At 38.2% G+C, this 19,744-nt stretch overlaps 1 protein-coding gene across 9 annotated transcripts in view; it reads left to right on the plus strand.

Moving 5' to 3' along the window:
- PIGN (phosphatidylinositol glycan anchor biosynthesis class N) overlaps positions 1–19,744 on the plus strand; it is a 141,722-nt gene that overhangs the window by 85,455 nt on the left and 36,523 nt on the right. For all 9 annotated transcript variants that reach the window (XR_006279062.1, XM_038391007.2, XM_043508429.1 and 6 more), the window contains 6 exons: positions 2,091–2,169; positions 7,690–7,869; positions 12,784–12,923; positions 13,840–13,939; positions 14,060–14,152; positions 15,727–15,818. Coding sequence is in view for 8 of the 9 variants with exons in the window: in XM_038391007.2 (XP_038246935.1) it covers positions 2,091–2,169; positions 7,690–7,869; positions 12,784–12,923; positions 13,840–13,939; positions 14,060–14,152; positions 15,727–15,818 (684 nt within the window). In the remaining variant the exon portion in view is untranslated. The remainder of the gene's footprint in view (positions 1–2,090; positions 2,170–7,689; positions 7,870–12,783; positions 12,924–13,839; positions 13,940–14,059; positions 14,153–15,726; positions 15,819–19,744) is intronic.

Here is a 19,744-nt window from a genome sequence, read left to right on the forward strand (position 1 = left end):
GACTTACAAAAATTGTACTGCTTCAAAGCTCCATTTATTCTATTGTATCCATTCCATATGCGGAAGATCCTGGGAGCTGCCATCTAGAAAGCAAGTAAAAAAGGCAAAGACCGTAGCAATAATTATAGTCATTAATAATAACGTTCTTCACTGAGAATTAAAGAATAATTAGAGGCTAAATGACTCTGAGATGATCTACAGTGAAAGATAAAAATAAAAGATTAAAAGAATGCTTTTTTAACTTATTCAGTTTTGAAGTTGAAGATGACATGGATAAAATAGGCAGAAAGTAGTATAGGTATAAAAATAAATGACAGTGCATATCATATGAGAATCGATTAGACTTACACCATGAGTCATGAGAAAAGGTGTTAAGTATTCGTTCCAGATTGCTAAATCTTAACCAAATGTGAAGAAAAACTTTTCTTTTCTTTCTCTTATTTATCCCATAAATAGGTCCTTCCCCATTCTTCTCAATCCCCTCTCAAAACAAACAAGAAATCTTAGAATATGACAGATATTGGAAAAGACTGTGTAATGAATACAACTCCTATTGTGTTCTTTCATAGACATTGCTCAGGTCTTTTGAGTGTAGCCTGATGTTACAGTCTAAAACCTGGCTATTTTAATCCTGTGAGCACCAAAATTGGTGCGTGCTTAGTGGCAATGGTGTGGTGACTATTTTGTTTTTTTCTGTAAAGTATCAGTGGCCTACAGAGCAGTATGCTGCGCTTTCAGAGAAGCATTTTTTTTGAAAGTGTGTAATGCACTGAAGTGGTTCTCTGTTTGTTCATTTCCCAAGATTTCAAAATAGACCTTATAAGGACATTAAATCAACTCATTGTCTACAACAACCACTTCTTTCTCTTTCTCCTCCTCTCCCCAATATTCTCCATTCTCTCTACCTGATTCTGTTAATTTTCACCCATATAGCTGGTCTTCCTTAGATCCTCTACTATGGATCCTGACCTGATTGGACTGCATCTGTAGCAGTCTGACCATTTATCATTTTGCATCCTTGTAGCTGCTATTCTGTTCCGCTCCTTAGATTTTCTCTAGCCAGTCATAGCTGGAATGTTGGTTCTTCTGCTTCTGGGGAACCTGCAGAGATTTTGTGTTTGCTTTTGTTGTGTGTGGTACATTTGGGGATACTGCTAACACTGGACTCAAATGAAGCAGCAGTGGCAGAAAACACTAGGAAGTTCATTGAGTAATAAAACTTGGGGGCAGCTCAGTGATCAGGCATGTAAGCTCTACAATCCATTGCAGTGCTCCACCCTGAAAAAAATGAGCTAGGGCTTACTCTGCTCCATCCCATTTTGTTCTCTCTTTTGTATTGTGTCACTTGTTGTGACAGGAAAATTCTCAGGAAGAGTAGGGTGGAGTCCTGGCTCCATAAAATCAATGAGAGTTTTGTCATTGACTTTAATGGAGTCAATATTTCACCTGCAGTTTTTAGGGTCCATTAGAGGATCACTATGTGAAGATAAATGCTAGTTCTTCAAGGAAAAGGTTCCTACTCGTAATATTATTTATTATTCACATAGAGCACAAAGGGCCCCAATTGGGATTCAGGCCCTATTATGGTGGGCACTATTTAAACATAGAAAAGTAACAATATCTGCCTCAAAGGGCTTGCCATTTAAAGATGTGTCTGTAGCATCCGTACAGCCAGTAAAAGTATGGCTGACTTCTTTTTTTGTTTGTTTGTTTATTTGTTTTTTTGGCAATGCTCCCAGCCAGGAATAGTAATAATGCATGTGTTACAAATGGTGCAGGGAATTTCCACCCACACATTTAGGTAGAAGTTCTAAATTAAGAAAATGTTTTTAATACAGATTCTCAAAATGAATTCAGTGTCAACATAATTTACTAATTTATGAGGATGCAGGTAGAGAAATGGCTCGTGATGTCCTGTGATTAAATTGCTCAGTTTTTTGGGGGTATATGGTACACTTTTAACAGAGTGCTAAATGAGTCTACATTAAGGTTCCTCAATTAGATACATTCTTTTCCTCCATGCTCCCAATCCCTCCCACCAAAAAAAAGCACCATGTTTTTTAAAAGGACCTTTTGTATTTTTGATATAGGTTGCTTTCAGATACTGAACAGATAAACATTTTAAGAAAAGCAAGATCTTATATTCATCAGGAAAAATATCATGAAGCGGTAAGTGAATCATCACCATACAGTAATAAATCTTTGAAAACTTAGACTAAATCTTGGACTTCCATCGTCTTTTTTCTATTTTCCATTTAAGTAGCCACCTGATGTTTTTTTTCCATTTACTGATTCATCTTTTACTAACACAAAATTAATCCTATGGTAAGTCTCCATAAACTCACACTTCCATTCATTCAATTCTAAACAATAATTTTGATGCATATGAAAAGTGACAGTTTTTTTCATATTTTTAATTGTTCGCTGTTGTTGCTGATGTTTCTGACCAAACGAACCACATTTATTCCTGGTGTAACTCTTTTGAAGCCAGTGCAGTTACATGTGGATGAATTTGGCTCAGTGTTTTATGGTGGATTTATTGTGCTCTGATATGAAAAAATAAGCATAGTACCTTTCAATCAAGGATTTCAACCACCCCTGTGAGATTCAATAGGTAAATTTACAGATGGATACTTTACAGCAAAGTTAAGGGATTTGCCCAAGGTCACACACTGAACCAGTGGCATTTCTAGAAAAAAGAATCTATGGGGCCACGTTCTGATCAAAAATCCCTGTTGGTTTGGTTTTTTCCCCCTCACCTGAGCCAACTGTTTTATTTTAACTTCACCATAGTCTGTAGATTTAACTGGTATAAGGAAGACCCAGATTATAACAAGTTTACACAGAGTGCTTATTTTATGTTTTATTCTATTCTTGGTTTGCAAACCCTTGAGATTGAACTCTTTGAACCATCAGTGTCCACTGGGGCCATGCATATTCCTTGGGTATCCTCATGGTCCCATATCAAGGGCATAAATGGCAGTCCAGGTCTAACCCCATCATTTCCTTCTAATGACCCTAGCTGTGAGATGGAGCTCCCCAGTGTCTGGTCTCTGCAATATTTTTCACAGTCCTTTTGTAAACATTTATATATGTTAGTGTACTTAGGAGTAGTTTTAATTAGGATAGTTTGTCCGTCAGCAAGATTTTATAGTTTTGGTAGTTTACCAACTTAGTTTTTATTTTACTCTGATATGGAACTTCTTCCCTGTACCAGGTCTTATGGATGTCTTATCCTAAGTCACCTTTAAGCGTTGCCTCTCTTGAGAGGCAATCAGTGATGGGTACACCGGTTGCCTTTTTTGTCTTGCGAAGCTCACATCTCCAACAAATGTTCTGTCTGCAGGTCCTTTTCTAAAAGGACTTTGAAGGTGAGAGAGGCATGACTAATGGTTTTATTAGACTACTTTAGGCAGCTGACCTCTAAACCAGGTGGGGCAAACCCCTCTGGACAAGTTCCATCTCGGTCCAGAAAGTGCCCCTTTGAGTTCTGGTTCCATTAGCTCCCAGGCCTCATCATCAAAGTCTGGCCTATCTTCAGACTTGCATAGGACTGAAAAAGTCAGATTTTCAGAGAGGAATATTGCTCCCCTGGGAAGAGCAGGGGGAACATCCTCTTTTAAATTTCCCAGGTCCAAATGAGGTCCAAAACACCTCACTGCTCCTAATCAAAGACAACTCCAAGCTAGACTCCCATCACAGTGGGGAGGGATCCCATACATATTCTCTGAGGGTCCTTTTTTGAGTTTTATGAGTCTGAAAGAAAGTTGAGGACCTCTTACATGGCTAGATCGCATAGGTATAGGTGTAGGCATATGTCCTGGTATCTTTGTCCTTGGCATCCGGGCCTTTTTCCACATAATGTTCCAAAATGGCCTTATTGTCACACCTGGGCTCTTCACCACACAAGGCATCACACTTCTGCACTACCTTCTAGTGTAAAAACCTCATCCGCTGCTATGTCGTCTTCATCCCCAGCTGAGAAATTGCTCCTGTTTTACCTGGATGACTACAGAAGTTTCCAAGATCTGCTCAGACATATAGCCAGTTCTCTTGAGATACCAGGCACAAGGAGAGGAGGTACAAAAGACCTTACATAAGCTCTTGAATGTTCTTCATGGCTCTGTGCCTGAGCTTTTGGCACTTCCCATCAACAAAGTCCTTTTACAGCTGGCAAAGCATATCTGGCAAACACCAGTAACCATAATTCTGACCTCTCTCTAGCAGCTGATAAGAGGTACCTAGGTGCTGTCTGCCAGGGAAGAGTATCTATACTCATCCAGGATCTGGCTAGCTAGCGGTTGTGGTTCCTTACAAAAAGAGCAGACAGTAACAACCAAGGATGATTTTTGGACATAAAGAACTTAAGCAGCTTGATTTGTTCATACATAAATTATTTGTCTGCAGCCTGCAATTCTCAATTGCTGATTATCAGGCGGTACTGGCATGATATGTCTTAAATTACAATAAATTGTGTAAGCTCAAAAACCTCTCTCTCCTACCAACAGAAATTGGTCCAGTAAAAGATATTACTTCACCCACCATGTCTCTGTAATATCCTAGGACCAACATGGCTACAACAACACTGAATACAAAAAAATTCAGAATTTATTAACAAACTTCTCAAGAGAAAAGAGAGGAGTTTAAATCTTTGATCTTTGAGACAATGTTTGATTGCCAGGATGTCCTCTCAGGCAACTCTGAATGCTACTGATACTGTCTCTTGATCCATGGTGATATCTGTTGTTATCCTGGGTCCCAAATTCTAGCATCTAGAGAGAGATGCATTGATCATGGAAGATCTTCTTTTTAAGGGCCTGGGTCTCTTTAGTACAAAAACCTGACAAGGCTCTTCTCTTATTGAAGGACTCCTGGGCCACACTCTTCTTTCTCTTGGAGTTTATATACTGGCTTCTGAAGGAAAACGGGGAAGACTACGCACTTATGCTAGACAGAGACCATCATCTGATATCCTTTTCCAAAAAAGAGCCTTTGCACCTACAAGAAAGAGTTTTTAAGAAAAGACGACCTTCCTTCTCCTCTGTGGCTTCATCCCATTCTGTGTCTATGTCAAAATAATCATTTTGACAAATTGGTAAAGAATCTTTCTACTGTCAGTCTACTGAATCTACACCCTTCTTTTCCTGCACTTAGGAATCGTCTACAATTTTTCAATTGAACCTGATAACCTTGGGCTGCTGGGTCCTTGAAATAGTCTCAGGCAGATATTCACTACAGATGCATACTATGCCTATCCCTGCCCCCTTCTCCTTCCCTTTTAAGGGGCTGGGCTCATGAGGGACACTGTTATATCCAGAAGGGGAGTCCTTTCTATCTCTCTGAGCAATAGAAGATGTTTAGCTAAAATTCAGGGGGTAGGGTTTTTATTCAAATTACTTCCTAATACTGAAGAAAAAACAACTAGTTTGGAATTTGACCAACCAACAATTCAAATTCGGAATGGTAATCGTAGCCTCCCCAATTCTATCACTAGATTCACTAGACTGGTTTGGGGTTCTTGATCTGCAAGATGCCTACTTCCAATCTCTATACTTCCAGCATCCCCTTATAAGTATTCAAGACTTCAGATGGGACAGAACTATTATCCGTACAGAGTACTGTCTTGTGGTCTCTCTGCAGTGCCAATGGTGTTTACCAAGATCTAGCAGTCGTCACTATTAGACTCCACAATAGCCAGAGCTTATCTGTCCCAAGACAGATTTGAAGCCATGTCCAATCTCATCATTTATTTTCAAAAGCATCCTCATACTACTGTAAAGAATTGGGTAAGACTTCTTGGGCACATGGCCACTTGCACATTCATCACACAGTGTGCGATAATATTGGCTGGCGAAAGTTGATATACATGCTTAGCAAACAGTACATGGACACGACTCTACTAATCCCTCGTGACATTCTAACATTAATAAATTTATGGTAAGATCTTAACCAGGTGTGCAGGGGAATATCTTTTTCTTTGGCTTTCTCAACCAAGATTTTTGTGATAAATATGTCCCTTCTGGGTTGAGGAGCACATCTGGGCCATCATCAGGCACCGGCTCTAATGGATTCAGGAGAAGTCTCATTGTCATCTTGGTAAATTTCAAAGGGACTCAAATCTCTTCTACTGGATGTAATAGATAGTGGGAATGTCTTACATTCAAATCCAATCTCCTTCCACCTCACCACTTGGCTATTGGCTCGATGTCAGAGAGCTCATGTTCCTCAGATGTCCAGAACATCTTGATCCAAAATAGAAAGGATTCCACCACATTAACATATGCTGTAAACAGAAGAGATTCAGGTTATGGTGTGAATAATGATAGTTACAACCCATTAACTCCTGCATCCCTGCTGTCTTGGACTATTAGTTTTTTCTGAAGAATTCAGAGCTATCTGTTAGCTTTACGTGCATCTAGCAATCATTTCTGCATATGACCACACCCTCCAGAGCCCCATGGCGTTTTCCTACTGCACTATAGTTAAGTTTCTTCAGGGCTTTATTCATGTTTTTCCACTGGTAAGGGAACTTCCTCCATGGGACCATAATGTGTTCTGGAAGGCTTAACGAGCCCTCCATTTGAACCTCTGGCAAGCTGTTCAATGTTTTTTATATATGGAAAAAGTCATTTTTTAGTAGCAGTCACATCAACTAGAAGAATTGGTGAAATGCAAACTCAAATGGCAGGCCCTTCTAGTATAATATTTCATAAAGATAAGGTATCACTCACACACCATCCCAAGTTCTTACCCAAAGTTCCATTTGAACCAAATGATTCATTTACCAGTATTTTTCCATAAGCTACATTCTAATCAAGGGGTGTTTGCAGAGCCCTGCCTTTTTATTTGCAAAGGACCAAATCCCTCAGTGTCTTCTCAAAGCTACTTATAGCATTTACTGACCGAATAAAAGGTAGAGTGGTATCAGCCCAGAAACTATCCAATTGGGTATTGGGATGTATTAGGGTCTGTTATGAGCTAGTCAGGTTAGATTCTTCATCTCAGATTAGGACTCACTCCACTATGGTTTGCGCAGCTTCCTTGCAAAGCATTCCCATTTCAGACATCTGCAGGGCAGCTACTTGGGATTCAGTCCATACTTCTCCTAGACATTATTCCCTGGAAGCCCTGAGGTCTGATGCTTCTTTTGGCAGATCTGTGCTGCAATCTTTAAGTAGATTCTGTGCATCGTCCTCTTTACATCAGGTTACTGTTGTAGGTCACCAAGAGTGGAACATTTGTGGACAAACACTTGAGGAAAGAAAACTTACGTAACTTACAGTAGCTGGAGTTCAAGGTGTGTTGTCCATATATATTCCATAACCTGTTCCCTTCCACCAGCCACTCACCCAACAGAATTCTGAAACATCTGGATTCTGTGGTGATGAAGGAACAGAATGGCAGTTGGGTCCACACTGTCCTTTATGCTCTCAGTATGGGAGCAGAACACCTAGGGCTTATGCACGGTCTCAATGGTTACTGATGGCCAAAATACTCCAATGTCTAGTGTATGGGGTGCATGTGCAGCAAGATTAGAATATCTGGACAGCACATCTCAAAGAATTCCAGTTACTGTAAGATAAGAAACTTTTCTTTGCTATATGTTTTCTTGGTAAGTTTATTTTATGAGTATGTTCTACCTGATTATATTGTAAATTGTTGTGATATATATTCTATTTTTCTCTGAAGGTATCTCTTTGCAAAACCCTGATTAGCCTTGCGTTGGAAGGACTGTCATATTACCATACTTACGACAGATTGTTCTTGGGCATAAGTGTTGTCATGGGTTTTGTGGGCTGGACATCTTATGTGATTTTGCTGATTGTCAAGACACATACTAGTCTGACTAGGAGTACCCAGGAAAATAAGGTAGGTTGAAATATGCAGTGATGTTGCTGGCTGGTTAATTAGCAATTTATACATGCATAGTACCATTTGTACAAAAACAGATCAGTTGGTACCCCCACAAGCAAAGCTGGAGTAAAAGATCCTTGCCAGCAGAAACTACTTGTAGTTTGAGGGAAATCTCCCTCACCAACCTTCAGGTACAGTTCAGGACATCTGAAAAGATGGGCCATTGTGTAATGTATGAGGAGGAGACCTGGACAGAGCCCATTGCTTCTAGTTGCAATAGGTTTGTAGTTCACTGCAACTGTGTTGTATATTGATTCATTAAAGTCAAGAAATACAGACCATGTATCCATATTTAACCAAGTCAGTCTATACATCAGTGGAGACTCTGTTAGCCTTTTCATGACACTGCTCTTTTCCCTCCTCTTTACCAGGTTTCTTTTGTTCTTTTTTATTATAATTTTACTGAGATGAATTTCAGTCATAGGTTCTCTGATTATGTTTTCAGTATTTCCCACTGCTTGTCGTTCATGACCATGCATTAGAAATGTAGTGTATTTGTATTAAAGGAAAACTGCTTGTATTTTGCTCAGTCACATTCTGAAACTACACTCAGACACATTTTTTTCCATGTACAGTATTGGACAATGTATTTGGAAATGAAGGCTTAAATTGGTGATTGGGGGAATTCTCCCTAATATTGGCCTTTCTAATTTAATGCTAATGATAGCCATTTTGCTGGTAATGCTGTATGAGGTAGGAGAATATAAACTAACTTTTCCCTTTTTTCATATTGGCTTAACATCAGAAGAACATAACTCTGTAAATACATATTCACCCTTAATTCTAATTATTTAACATTAAAATATCTTGTGATTGTTAATCCAGACCTCAGACTTCCATTTTATATATATATATATATATATATATATATATATATATATATATATATATATATATATATACATATTTCTTTCTAATAAAGGCAAAAAGAAAATCATCTTACATTTAATTTCTTTTTTACCCCTCTGTGGCAATTTAAAATTGGATTTTTCTGAAGCTGAACAATTCCATTTTGGCATTTGCAAAGCATATAACCTGTTCCACTAAAAGACTTTAGTTGTTGTTTCACAGATCAGCCCTCTCTTTTTGTCTTGCACTCTCACTCCTGATTTGCAGTGCATCAGAGATACAGAAAGTACATTTAGAAATAAACAAGAATGACTTTGGTTGCCACCAAGTACAGATGCTTAGGAAATAATCTTTTTCATTCAGTCATCAGGAAAAGAAAAGACCTTTAATCTGAAAAGGTGAACAGAAAATTTTTACTAAAGGAAGGTTAAAGCCTTCAAAAAAATCTTTCAATATTTATTTCAGAATAAAAGGGCTTGTTTCATTTTTTAATGTAAATGAGGCTCAGTGCTCAATTAGCATCTTTACTACTTCTAGTAAATTACTGTGAGAAAATTCCTATAGTGAAAAAACCCAGACCTTTTACTGTCTGTGGATTGAAATGAGATATTCTTAGCATTTAATAAAAATGATCAAACAAAATGGAAAAAAATTGAGAAATACAATACTACATAACTTCAAAAAAAGGTTTTTTGTTATCAAGTATCTGAGAAAGTATTCCAAAACACTGGTTATAAACAAACAAATTCAGAATATTAATAGCTCTTTAAACAAAAGCGTATTTTATTTTTTTAATCAGTGTAAAATTGTTTTAGAATTGAAAATTGGTATTCATAGTTACCATTGTGAGAGGGTTGGGCCAGATGGCTACAGGAGAGTGATAGAAGGCAGATATATTAGCCCCAGGTTAAGTAGGTCCCTTTTCCCTGGGTAAGGTAACAGGGAAGGTTCCAGAACAATCAGGAACTTTCTGGAAACAGTTAAGGCAGACAGACTGATTAGAACACCTGCAGCCAATCAAGAAGCTGCTAAAATCAATTAAGGCAGGCTAATCAGGGCACCTGGGTTTAAAAAGGAGCTCACTTCAGTTTGTGGTGTGTGCGAGGAGCTGGGAGCAAGAGGCGCAAGAAGCTGAGAGTGAGAAGGCGTACTACTGGAAGACTGAGAAGTATAAGCATTATCAGACATCAGGAGGAAGGTCCTGTGGTGAGGGTAAAGAAGGTGTTGGGAGAAGGCCATGGGGAAGTAGCCCAGGGAGTTGTAGCTGTCGCACAGCTGTTACAGGAGCCACTGTAGACAGCTTCAATCCACAGGACCCTGGGCTGGAACCCAGAGTAGAGGGCAGGCCCAGGTTCCCCAACTCCCTACTTGATTCTGGAGGAGTTGACCTGGACTGTGGGCTCCACCAGGGGGGCAGGTCTCTGGCCTGTTCCCCATTCCACTAGGTGGATCAGCAGAGATTGCGGGGATTGTTCTTCTTCCTTTTCCCCATGCTGGCCAGTGATGAGACTAACTGAGTGAACGGCAGATTTGAGCCATGAAAGTGGCCAAACTGAGGGCTGCTGTGAACCTCTGAGGTGAGCAAATCCGCCAATAAGTGCAGGACCCACCAAGGCAGAGGAGGAACTTTGTCACAATGCATATATTTATGGGGTCCATAGAATAAAGTCAAGTTTTATATTTAATTATTCTTGTAAAAGAAATTAAAGAGCCTTTTGTATCCATAGTCTGCAGATTTTCACATATTGTAGTAATCAGCTTTTTCCAGTAGAACCATTTCTTTCAGTTCAGACAGCCAATTAGTGGTTGATGGTGAGAGCTCTGCTTTCCACCATAAAGTCATTAGCTTTATGGCTAGTATCAAAGCTACATGAAGAAATTGTTCTGTGTAACTAGACTATAATGGGCAAATAAGCTACCCATAATCACCGTTTTATGATCTTATGGAGCTGGTTCTAGACTCTGACTGGCTAATAGGACCGTTTACATTAATCATCTCCTAAAACTGTGTGTGGCTTTTCATGCTCCTCACGAAAACACTTCCCCTTAAAACAATGTGGTGTTTAATTTAGGAATTCTAGGTTTATCAGTTTTTTCTATTTTTAAACATCCACCGAGAATGTAAATCTCCTTTCACCTGCAATTTGGAACCAAGTAGTGGAGCCAAAAGATATAGTTTAACATTTGTGATAGAATGAGTTGCATTAGGTCAGTTTTCAATGTGACATATCTTATCCAAACTTAATATGACATAACATGCCAGAAATTTTGTTTTTAAAAGTCATTTAGATCTGATACTTCCCATCAGTTTAGAGAGAGACAGTTTTATGTCAACTACAGGGGAAGGAAGAGAAATGAATGTTTTACACTAGCTACCTGGACTCCTCTCCCCTACACGTTTAATATGTTTGCATATCCCACTATATATTTTTACTCCTCAAAGAAGTTGACACAGCTTATAGAAGAAAAACAATAGATAGAGTCGTTGGGGTTTTTTTAGACTTTGTCAGCAAATAATGTACCAAAGACTGCCCTTGGATCCTAAGGCTTTTGCATGTTATGTCAAGTTGTAATGGGCTTCGGAACAAAAATATTTAATAAAACTTTAACTTTTCAAATGTCAGCATGTTCCCAGACTACACTGAGTGGTTCCTGAATCAGTGTAAATAAAAGCTGTGACAAGAAAGGAAAATGCTTATTTAACGTTCCTCTTTGTAGACATAGAAGTGATGATGTGCACTAGTGCTATTTTAAGTGTAGCCTACCAGTTTAGAAAATTTCATCCATTTCTAAGTGTACATCAGAGTTTTATATTTTCTGAAATTCCTCTTAGGTACAGGCACTTTATTCCGCAATAAATAAGCACGATAGAACAATCTGCATTCTCTCTTACATACTAAAAGGAATATTCTCTTTAGGTTATAAATTCTTTGGCAAAGCCCAATTTTTTTTAAATCATTAACAGGGCTAGCTGTGTCTGGAAGCTTTTAAACAATAGTTACCTATAGCTACCTCTTGTCTGTAGTCTGATACTTAGATTTTAAGCTCTTCAGGGCAGGCTCATCTTTTTTGTGATGAGTTTCTGCAGTTGCTAGCGCAATGGGGCTAGGGCTTCTAGGAGCTTTCACAATACAAATAAAAATAGGACAAACCATGTCCCTTGGTTTCTTGTATGAACATCAAAATCCAAAAAGGTTTAGAAAAAAGAGGATTAATATCAAATAAATTAATTTCAACAAATAAATGCAAACTTGAAGCCTCTTCTTGCAGACCTGTCTTACACAGGAAAACCTTACCCACAAAAGAAAAGGCTGTGGAGAATCAGTTCATAGTTCCTGAAAAGAGTGTTGGATTTTTTAATAGCAATTAAAGAATTTTATTCCAGTTTGATAACTGAAGTTTTTTCTCCTACTAATATCTTACACAAAAGAAACAAATGTGCACATGGAATTTTATGTTGAAACCTTTGGACATAGTAAATGTTATGCAAACTTGGGTGCTAAAATTTATTTTTCTAAATGCATATTTAAACACCTAAATAGAAGTGTCCTTATTTTCCAAAATACTGAGTAATTGTAACTCCCTTTGATATTCAAGTACATTGTGCATGCACAGATCAATGTTGTATGTACCAGTTTGTGCACACTCATTTTTTCACGTGCAGTTTACTGTAAGTCCTTTTGCTTGAAAATTTAGCCTGACATGTCTAAATGCCACTCCTAAATATTTTTCTGCCTGGAAACACTATACATTGAGCTGATGAGCTGCCTTGTACATTAGTGTAGCTGCTTTCTTGGAATAGGTTTCAGAGTAGCAGCCATGTTAGTCTGTATTCGCAAAAAGAAAAGGAGTACTTGTGGCAAATTTGTTAGTCTCTAAAGTGCCACAAGTACTCCTTTTCTTTTTTCTTGGAATAGTATTTGATGTACTGTGCATCAGATAACTGGGAAACAGTATTCTGGAGTTTGAAATATTAGAGTACCGTTTTAGGAATGTTTATATAAATAATTTGCATTTCAGGCATCTACTGTTCTCCTCTTGTATGGTTTTGCAGCTATTGGAGTATTAATAGCTTTTTTCCTGCTGATTCAAACCTGTCCGTGGACATATTACATATATTGTCTGTTACCGGTACCAGTATGGTATGCAGTTGTGAAAGAGTAAGTAAAGAATCAAGCTGTTTCATAAACTCCTCTCACTTCTCTTCCTCGCCCCCCCCCCTTTGTTGACAATCAAATTATGCAAAATCATTGAGAAATGTTTTTCTTCCTTTTAAGAAGTATTCATTTTCCAGGACATTCTAGGACATTCTGGTGTATCTCTCCCTAGCAGTTGGAGTGGGGTTTCCAAACTGACAGCTATATTTGGCCCTTCTAGTAGATACCTCTTCTTCTATTTGGAAATTTTTTCGACCGGTAAAAATGGTCTCATACTCTCAAAAACAAAATAACATTGCAGGGTGTGGGAGAAGCTGCCTCTAGAGTCTAGTCTCTGGAGCAAGTTTCTGATGTGTTGGAGAGGAATTTGTAGAAACTGATTTCATAAGTTGGACAAAAAAATTTTCAGTGATTTTCAAACTTAGTCCGATCCTCCAATATGATGAACACCAGCACCATTCAGAATCAGGCTCTAATTCTGCAAAATTGGTTGATGGTTCTGGCCTATGCTGAAAAAATGCTCTTGATTATGGAAATATTTGTAAGTTTGCGGTTGCCGTTACCTGCTTGACATATTGGCTCTTTGTATTATTCAAAGAAAACTGGACACGCTCCTGTTGGCTTTTAGTAATGACCTGTTTAATTAGACACTAATAAAGCTAACCAGGCATATTTTTTGTCAACGGTCTTGAATTTTTTTGTCAGTTTCAGTGGATGCTGAACTTACTGTAAATATTCTTAAACTCAGTAGACCATACGGATGAAAGTAGTTCTGATGGTTTTAAGATAGTGTGTAAAGTTAAAAAAATGAGGGCTGCTTCTGAGCACTTACACTCTTAAACCTCCTAATTTATGGCAGTGATCCTCTCTAATTTGTTTAACTAAAGAAATGATTATCCTGTGCAATCTTCCTAAACAGATTCAGAGTTATTCAAGATCTTGTGTCATTGCTCTTGGCATTTCCTCTGGGTCAGTCTATTGGATTCTTAGGAGCTGGTGCTCTGGGAATTGAAATATTAGTAAGTACTTAATTACTATGTATTTATAAAGGACCTCATTGCTAGCTTTTTATTTGCTTGAGGAAATGTTGCTTTTATTAAAGTTTTGTTTTTCATTTTCTTATTGAAATTTTTTACTAGGTTTTCAGCTTTTTCTACCGCTCTACACTTACTGTTGGTCTCATTGCCTTTGCTGGCTGGCCATTGATCACACGACTGTGGGCTCAAGCAAAGGTACAGTAATGGTTTGCCAAAAGGCATTAAATTGATTGTTAGTTGGTTACCTTTTAGTAAATGGTTGGTCTCCTCTTTTGGACTGTGGTCTCCTAATTCTTGTTCCTGTAATGCATTTCCTGTTATCACTATAATGGCTGACATCAAGCAGGGCAAGATAATGCCACATTTCCCAGATCTATTGATATTACATTTTACAGACCAAGCAGTAAGGGTGCTGACCAAGCAGTGCTGCCATGACACTTGACTGAAAGCTTATCTTGACTGTAGTGTATCTGCACTGCTTTTGGTAGTTACTGTAATGGGCCAACAAATTGGTTGGAAAATCCAAGATTTCTTCTGAAGTCTAGTATCCAAGTTAGCTGTGGCATGCTGCCATCCTGTTTTCAGGCTAGCTCCAGTGTTACCAGTGTTCAGTTGTTGTATTCTATGATGTAATAATTAAAAGTGCTTGGGATAAAATCCAATGAAAATAGTCATGAAACATGCACAGATGTTTTACTAAAATGTAACAGTTTTATAAATATTGAGGTCTTTAGAGGAAGCTTACAATGATTAGCCACAATACTGTAGGCATGTAGCTATTTAATAAATACAAATATTTCTTGAAAATTAATGTTTAAAATGCTATTATAATAATCTGTCGCTGTTTCACTATCTCAGTAACCAAATAGTGTGCCTCGTCTCACCTCTGAAGCTGCCACTGTACTAATGTTTCCCAACAAAAACTCTAGTCTGGTGCTGTAGGGTGGGAGTCAGGTGGCACTGTTTCCACTCGAATGCATGGGAAAGCTGCAGCTTTCAATGTCCGCTATCACTGTTACTTTATTCAGAAACCTTTTTAATCCAAGAAACACTGCAAATTTTAATTTTTAAAATGTATTATGACAACTTGAAAAATCCTTGTTTTCTCTTGTATTCAAATGAGAGAGATTCCTGAGTCTTGCGCAGCTTTCTATTTGAGTGTTCATAATTTTTAAATGTGTTTAAGCCAATTAATGGTTACTTGTTGTTCTGAGTAGTCATAGTGTAGAACAGGGATCGGAAACCTTTGGCACTTTATGGAAAGCCGCTGGCGGGCGGGGATGGTTTGTTTACCTGCAGCGTCCGCAAGTTCAGCCGATTGCAGCTCCCACTGGCCATGGTTTGCCACTCCAGGCCAATGGGGGCTGCAGGAAGTGACGGCCAGGCCTGCACCGCTTCCCGCAGCCCCCATTGGCATGGGACGGCAAACCTGTGTAGAATATCTGTGATAATATTAGTTTTATTGGGATCTTATCTTGCATTTCACTCATTTCCGTAAAGTTATAGATAAACTGAGTTTTCTGAATAACAAGTTGTGCTCAAAGGCTCCAATTCAAGAAAGCACTTAAACACACTCTTTACTTTGTTTTCCTCTTGATTTCAATAGGACTTTAGAAATTATTTAAGTGCTTCCCTGAATCAGGGTCAAATATCAGGGTCAAATGATATATTATTAGCTCAGTATAGCAAATACAGAAATGTTTTCTTTGTGTAGTCAATTTTGTCTGCAGGCATGATTTCCAAAGATGCTGTTTGTTTCTTTGTTTTAGGTAACAACACTGAGCTGGACTCTATTATGTTTACTCTTGGCACTGTTTCCCTTGATGCCTGTTGTAGGAAGAGAGCCTAATATTTCTCTGGTGTAAGAACATTTTTTTGATTAAAGCGCTTTATTTTTCCATTTAATATTCACAAATTTAGGCTGAGTTTTGTCATAGGTGAACAACTGTATTATTGAAAACCAGCTGAGACAGATATTGAAATTCAGAATTTAAACAATGTGATCATAGATGCCTCAGTTATTCATTAATGTGAATGAGAATAGACTTTTAATTTTCCTGCATTACTTCAAAGAAAGATGCATCCATTTGCTTAGTACAGTGTTCTGTAATTTAATGTAGAGAGAAGCTTTTCTCATTTAATAAAAACTGCAAGTAGTATGTGAAAATACAGGAATTAAAGGAGGATATTCATTTGGGTGCAAACATGATAAATAGCATTGACAAACTTGAAAAAGAGCAATTATCCAAAAACAATTTGTTTTGATATTATCTTTTTTAATTCCCATATCTAATTTTAAGTAATTTGTCATTGAATAAAAGTCTGTAGCTAATGAAGTACTCACATGAATGGGATGGATTTTTTTTTCTCTTTTATTCTGTGTATCTAGCTTTTTTTTGTTGTTTTCCTATTTCCTTCCCTCCTTGTTTCTCTCTTTGGCTTCTCTTTCCTGTATTGTGCATTTCCTCTTCTTCTTTCCTTTGTCTCTTCCCCAACTGTGCCATTGTCAGTTTTTTCTTGTGCACTTCTATTATCTCCATCATCCACTCCATTCTCATTGTCAACTACCACTTCATCTTGCAGGTCTCACCTCTCACCAGTCTACTTGCCAGTCCCACTGATTGGCCCAGCTCTGATTGGCCCACCGTGGTTTGGTTAGATGTAGTATAGAACTTAATGCTGAGAAAGAAAATGCTTGATTTGAACTTGACACAACACTTCTTTCCCTGCTCGACACATTGTGTCTAGTGGAGTCATCTTAGCATGCTGTCACTGTGCTTGAGTAAGAGTTGCCGTTAGAGCTCTGATACCTGCATAAGCAGCATGATGTTTGGAAGGTGGGGGAAGAGCTATGATCCTAAATATTTTCAGAGGTATTGATGCTTTTCCCAAACGTAATTCCAACACTGCTCATTCAGTTTTAGTCCATCCTACCAGATTTTTGTTCTAACCCTTCCCCATCTACTGCCCACCCACTCAACTTTTGGCATTGTGGTAGGCATTTTAGGATTATCTACAAGGATTTTTCACTCCTTATTAGCATCTTTTGACTGCATATATAAGCATACATTACCCCCAAACCAGTCTAGTTCATTCTTTTTTTTTTTTTAAATGCACATTGGATTTTATCCGTTACTCTGCTCCTCCAGTTTCCTTCTCTCCCTGCTTTTTCATTGCAAGTGGTCCCTAATGCAACTGGCACTTGCTGGATATCCTTTTGGTCCCCCTCCTTCAGTTCTTCTTTACAGCTCTGAAATATTCTCTGCTTATCTAACTGTTGTCTTGGGTTTTTTGGATTTTGAAAATGTATGTGGTATCTGGGAGCACATGAAGCTAAGGGAAAGGATGGAAGAGAAACTACAAAGAAATAACCAGAGCTTCGGTGAGATCCAGGTGCATTTATTACACCTATGTGAGCAAAATGCACATGTTCTAAGGCTATGACCCCTGCAGCCCTAAATCCGAGTTCACATTTCCTTCAGTAATTTGAAAACTCAAACTAGGTAGCACTCGTGTAATTTCAATATTGGTTATTATCAGTACCTGAAAGTCATTACATGATGGAAATTCAGTGGCCTGAATTAATTTTTTGTTGTTTGTTCATTTCTTGTTGTGCATCAGTCCACATCACAAAAACCAGTCTCAGACAGGTGTCTTTGTTGGTAATCTCTGCAGAGAGTTCAGGGAATGAGTGGGTATTAGAACCGTACAACTTTATTACTATTTATGGCTGATCCTTTACATCAAGGCTGAAGCATGTTATAGGAATAGTCCAGGGAAGCTTGTAGTACTTTTACCCTTGCTGAGCTTTGCTATAAGAAAAAGAACATTAAAAATGAACATAACCAATAGTCTGTCCACTATCCTATCTTCCAATAGTGGCCAGTGCCAGATACTTCAGAGGGAGTGAGGAGTACAGCAATTTATCAAGTGATCCATTCCCTGTTGTCCAGTCCCACTTCTAGCAGTCAGAGGTTTAGGGACACCCAAACCATGGAGTTGCATCCCTGACCATTTTGGCTAATAGTCATTGGTGGACTTATTTTACATGAACGTATCTAATTTTTTTTTAACCCAATTATACTTTTGGCCTTCACAACATCTCTGGCAATGAGTTCCACAGGTTGACTGTACATTGTGTAAGAAATACTTCCTTTTGTTTGTTTTAAAACTGCTGCCTATTAATTTCATTGGGTCACCCCTGGTTTGTGTGCTGTGAAAGGATAAGTAACACTTCCTTATTCACTTTCTTCACACCATTTCATGATTTTATAGACCTTTGTCATATTGCCCCTTGGTCGTCTCTCTTCCAAAATGAACAGTCGCAGTCTTTTTAATCTCTCATATGGAAGCTGTTCCATACCCTTAATAATGTTTGTTGTCCTTCTATAACATTTTTTCAAATTCTAATATATCTTTTTTGAGGTGCGGTGACCAGAACTGCATGCAGTATTCAAGGTGTGGGTGTACCATGGATTTATATAGTTGCATTATGATATTTTCTATCTATTTCTTTCCTAATGGTCTATAACATTTTGTTAGCTTTTTTGACTGCCACTGCACATTGAGCCGATGTTTTCAGAGAACAATCCAAAATGACTCCAAGATCTCTTTGTTGGTATCAGCTAACTTAGATCTCATCTTTTTTAATGTATAGTTGTGATTATGTCTTCCAATGTTCATTACTTTGCATTTGTCAACATTGAATTTCATCTGCCATTTTGTTACGCGGTTACCCAGTTTTGTGAGAGCCCTTTGTAACACTGCACAATCATCTTTGGACATAACTATCTTGAGTAATTTTGTATCATCTGCAAACTTTCCAACCTCACCAAGTACACTGTACCTACTGGATCACCCTTGGACACGTTTGTTGACCCCCTCCTTCAAAGAATTCTAGTAGATTGGTGAGGCATGATTTCCACTTATAAAAGTGGTTTCGTATCATGTTCATCTATGTATCTGATAATTCTATTCTTTACTATAGTTTCAACCAATTTGCCTGTTACTGAAGTTAGTCTTACTGGCCTGTAATTTCCAGGATCATCCCCTGGAGCCTTTTTTAAATATTGGTGTCACATTAAGCAATAGGTTATATACTACAGTTGTAAGTTCTACTGTTTCCTAACTGATTCCTTCAGATCTCTTGGGTGTTTCCTGGTGATTTACTACAGTTTAATTTATCAGTGTGTTCCAAAACCTCCTCTACACCTCAATCAGGGACAGTTCCTCAGATTTGCCACCTAAAACGAATGGCTCAGGTGTGGGAAACTTCCTCACATCCTCTGCTGTGAACACCAGTGCAAAGACTTCATTTAGCTTCTCCACAATGGCCTTGTCCTCATTGAATACTCCTGTAGCACCTTGATAGTCCAGTGGCCCCACTGATTGTTTGGCAGGCTTCCTGCTTCTGATGTACTCAAAATTTTGCTGTTAGATTTTGTCTTTTTCTTGTTGCTCTTCAAATCCTTTTTTTTTTTGACCTGACTAAATATACTTTTACATTTGACTTGCCAGTGTTTATGCTCCTTTCTATTTTCTTCAGTAGGATTCAACTTCCAATTTTTAAAGGATGTCTTTTTTTTGTCTCTGACTGCCCTTTTTACTCTGTTGTTTAGCTGTGGTGGTATTTGTTTATCCATGGTGGGGGGTTTTTTGGTCCTCTTACGGGTTTTTTCTTCATTTGGGATGTACATATAGTTTGAGCCTCTATTATGATTTTTAAAAGTTTCCATTCAACTTGCAGGCATTTCACTCTTGTGACTGTTCCTTTTAATTTCTATTTAA

This window comes from Dermochelys coriacea, chromosome 2, assembly GCF_009764565.3.
Source record: "Dermochelys coriacea isolate rDerCor1 chromosome 2, rDerCor1.pri.v4, whole genome shotgun sequence".
Lineage (NCBI taxonomy): Eukaryota > Metazoa > Chordata > Testudines > Dermochelyidae > Dermochelys > Dermochelys coriacea.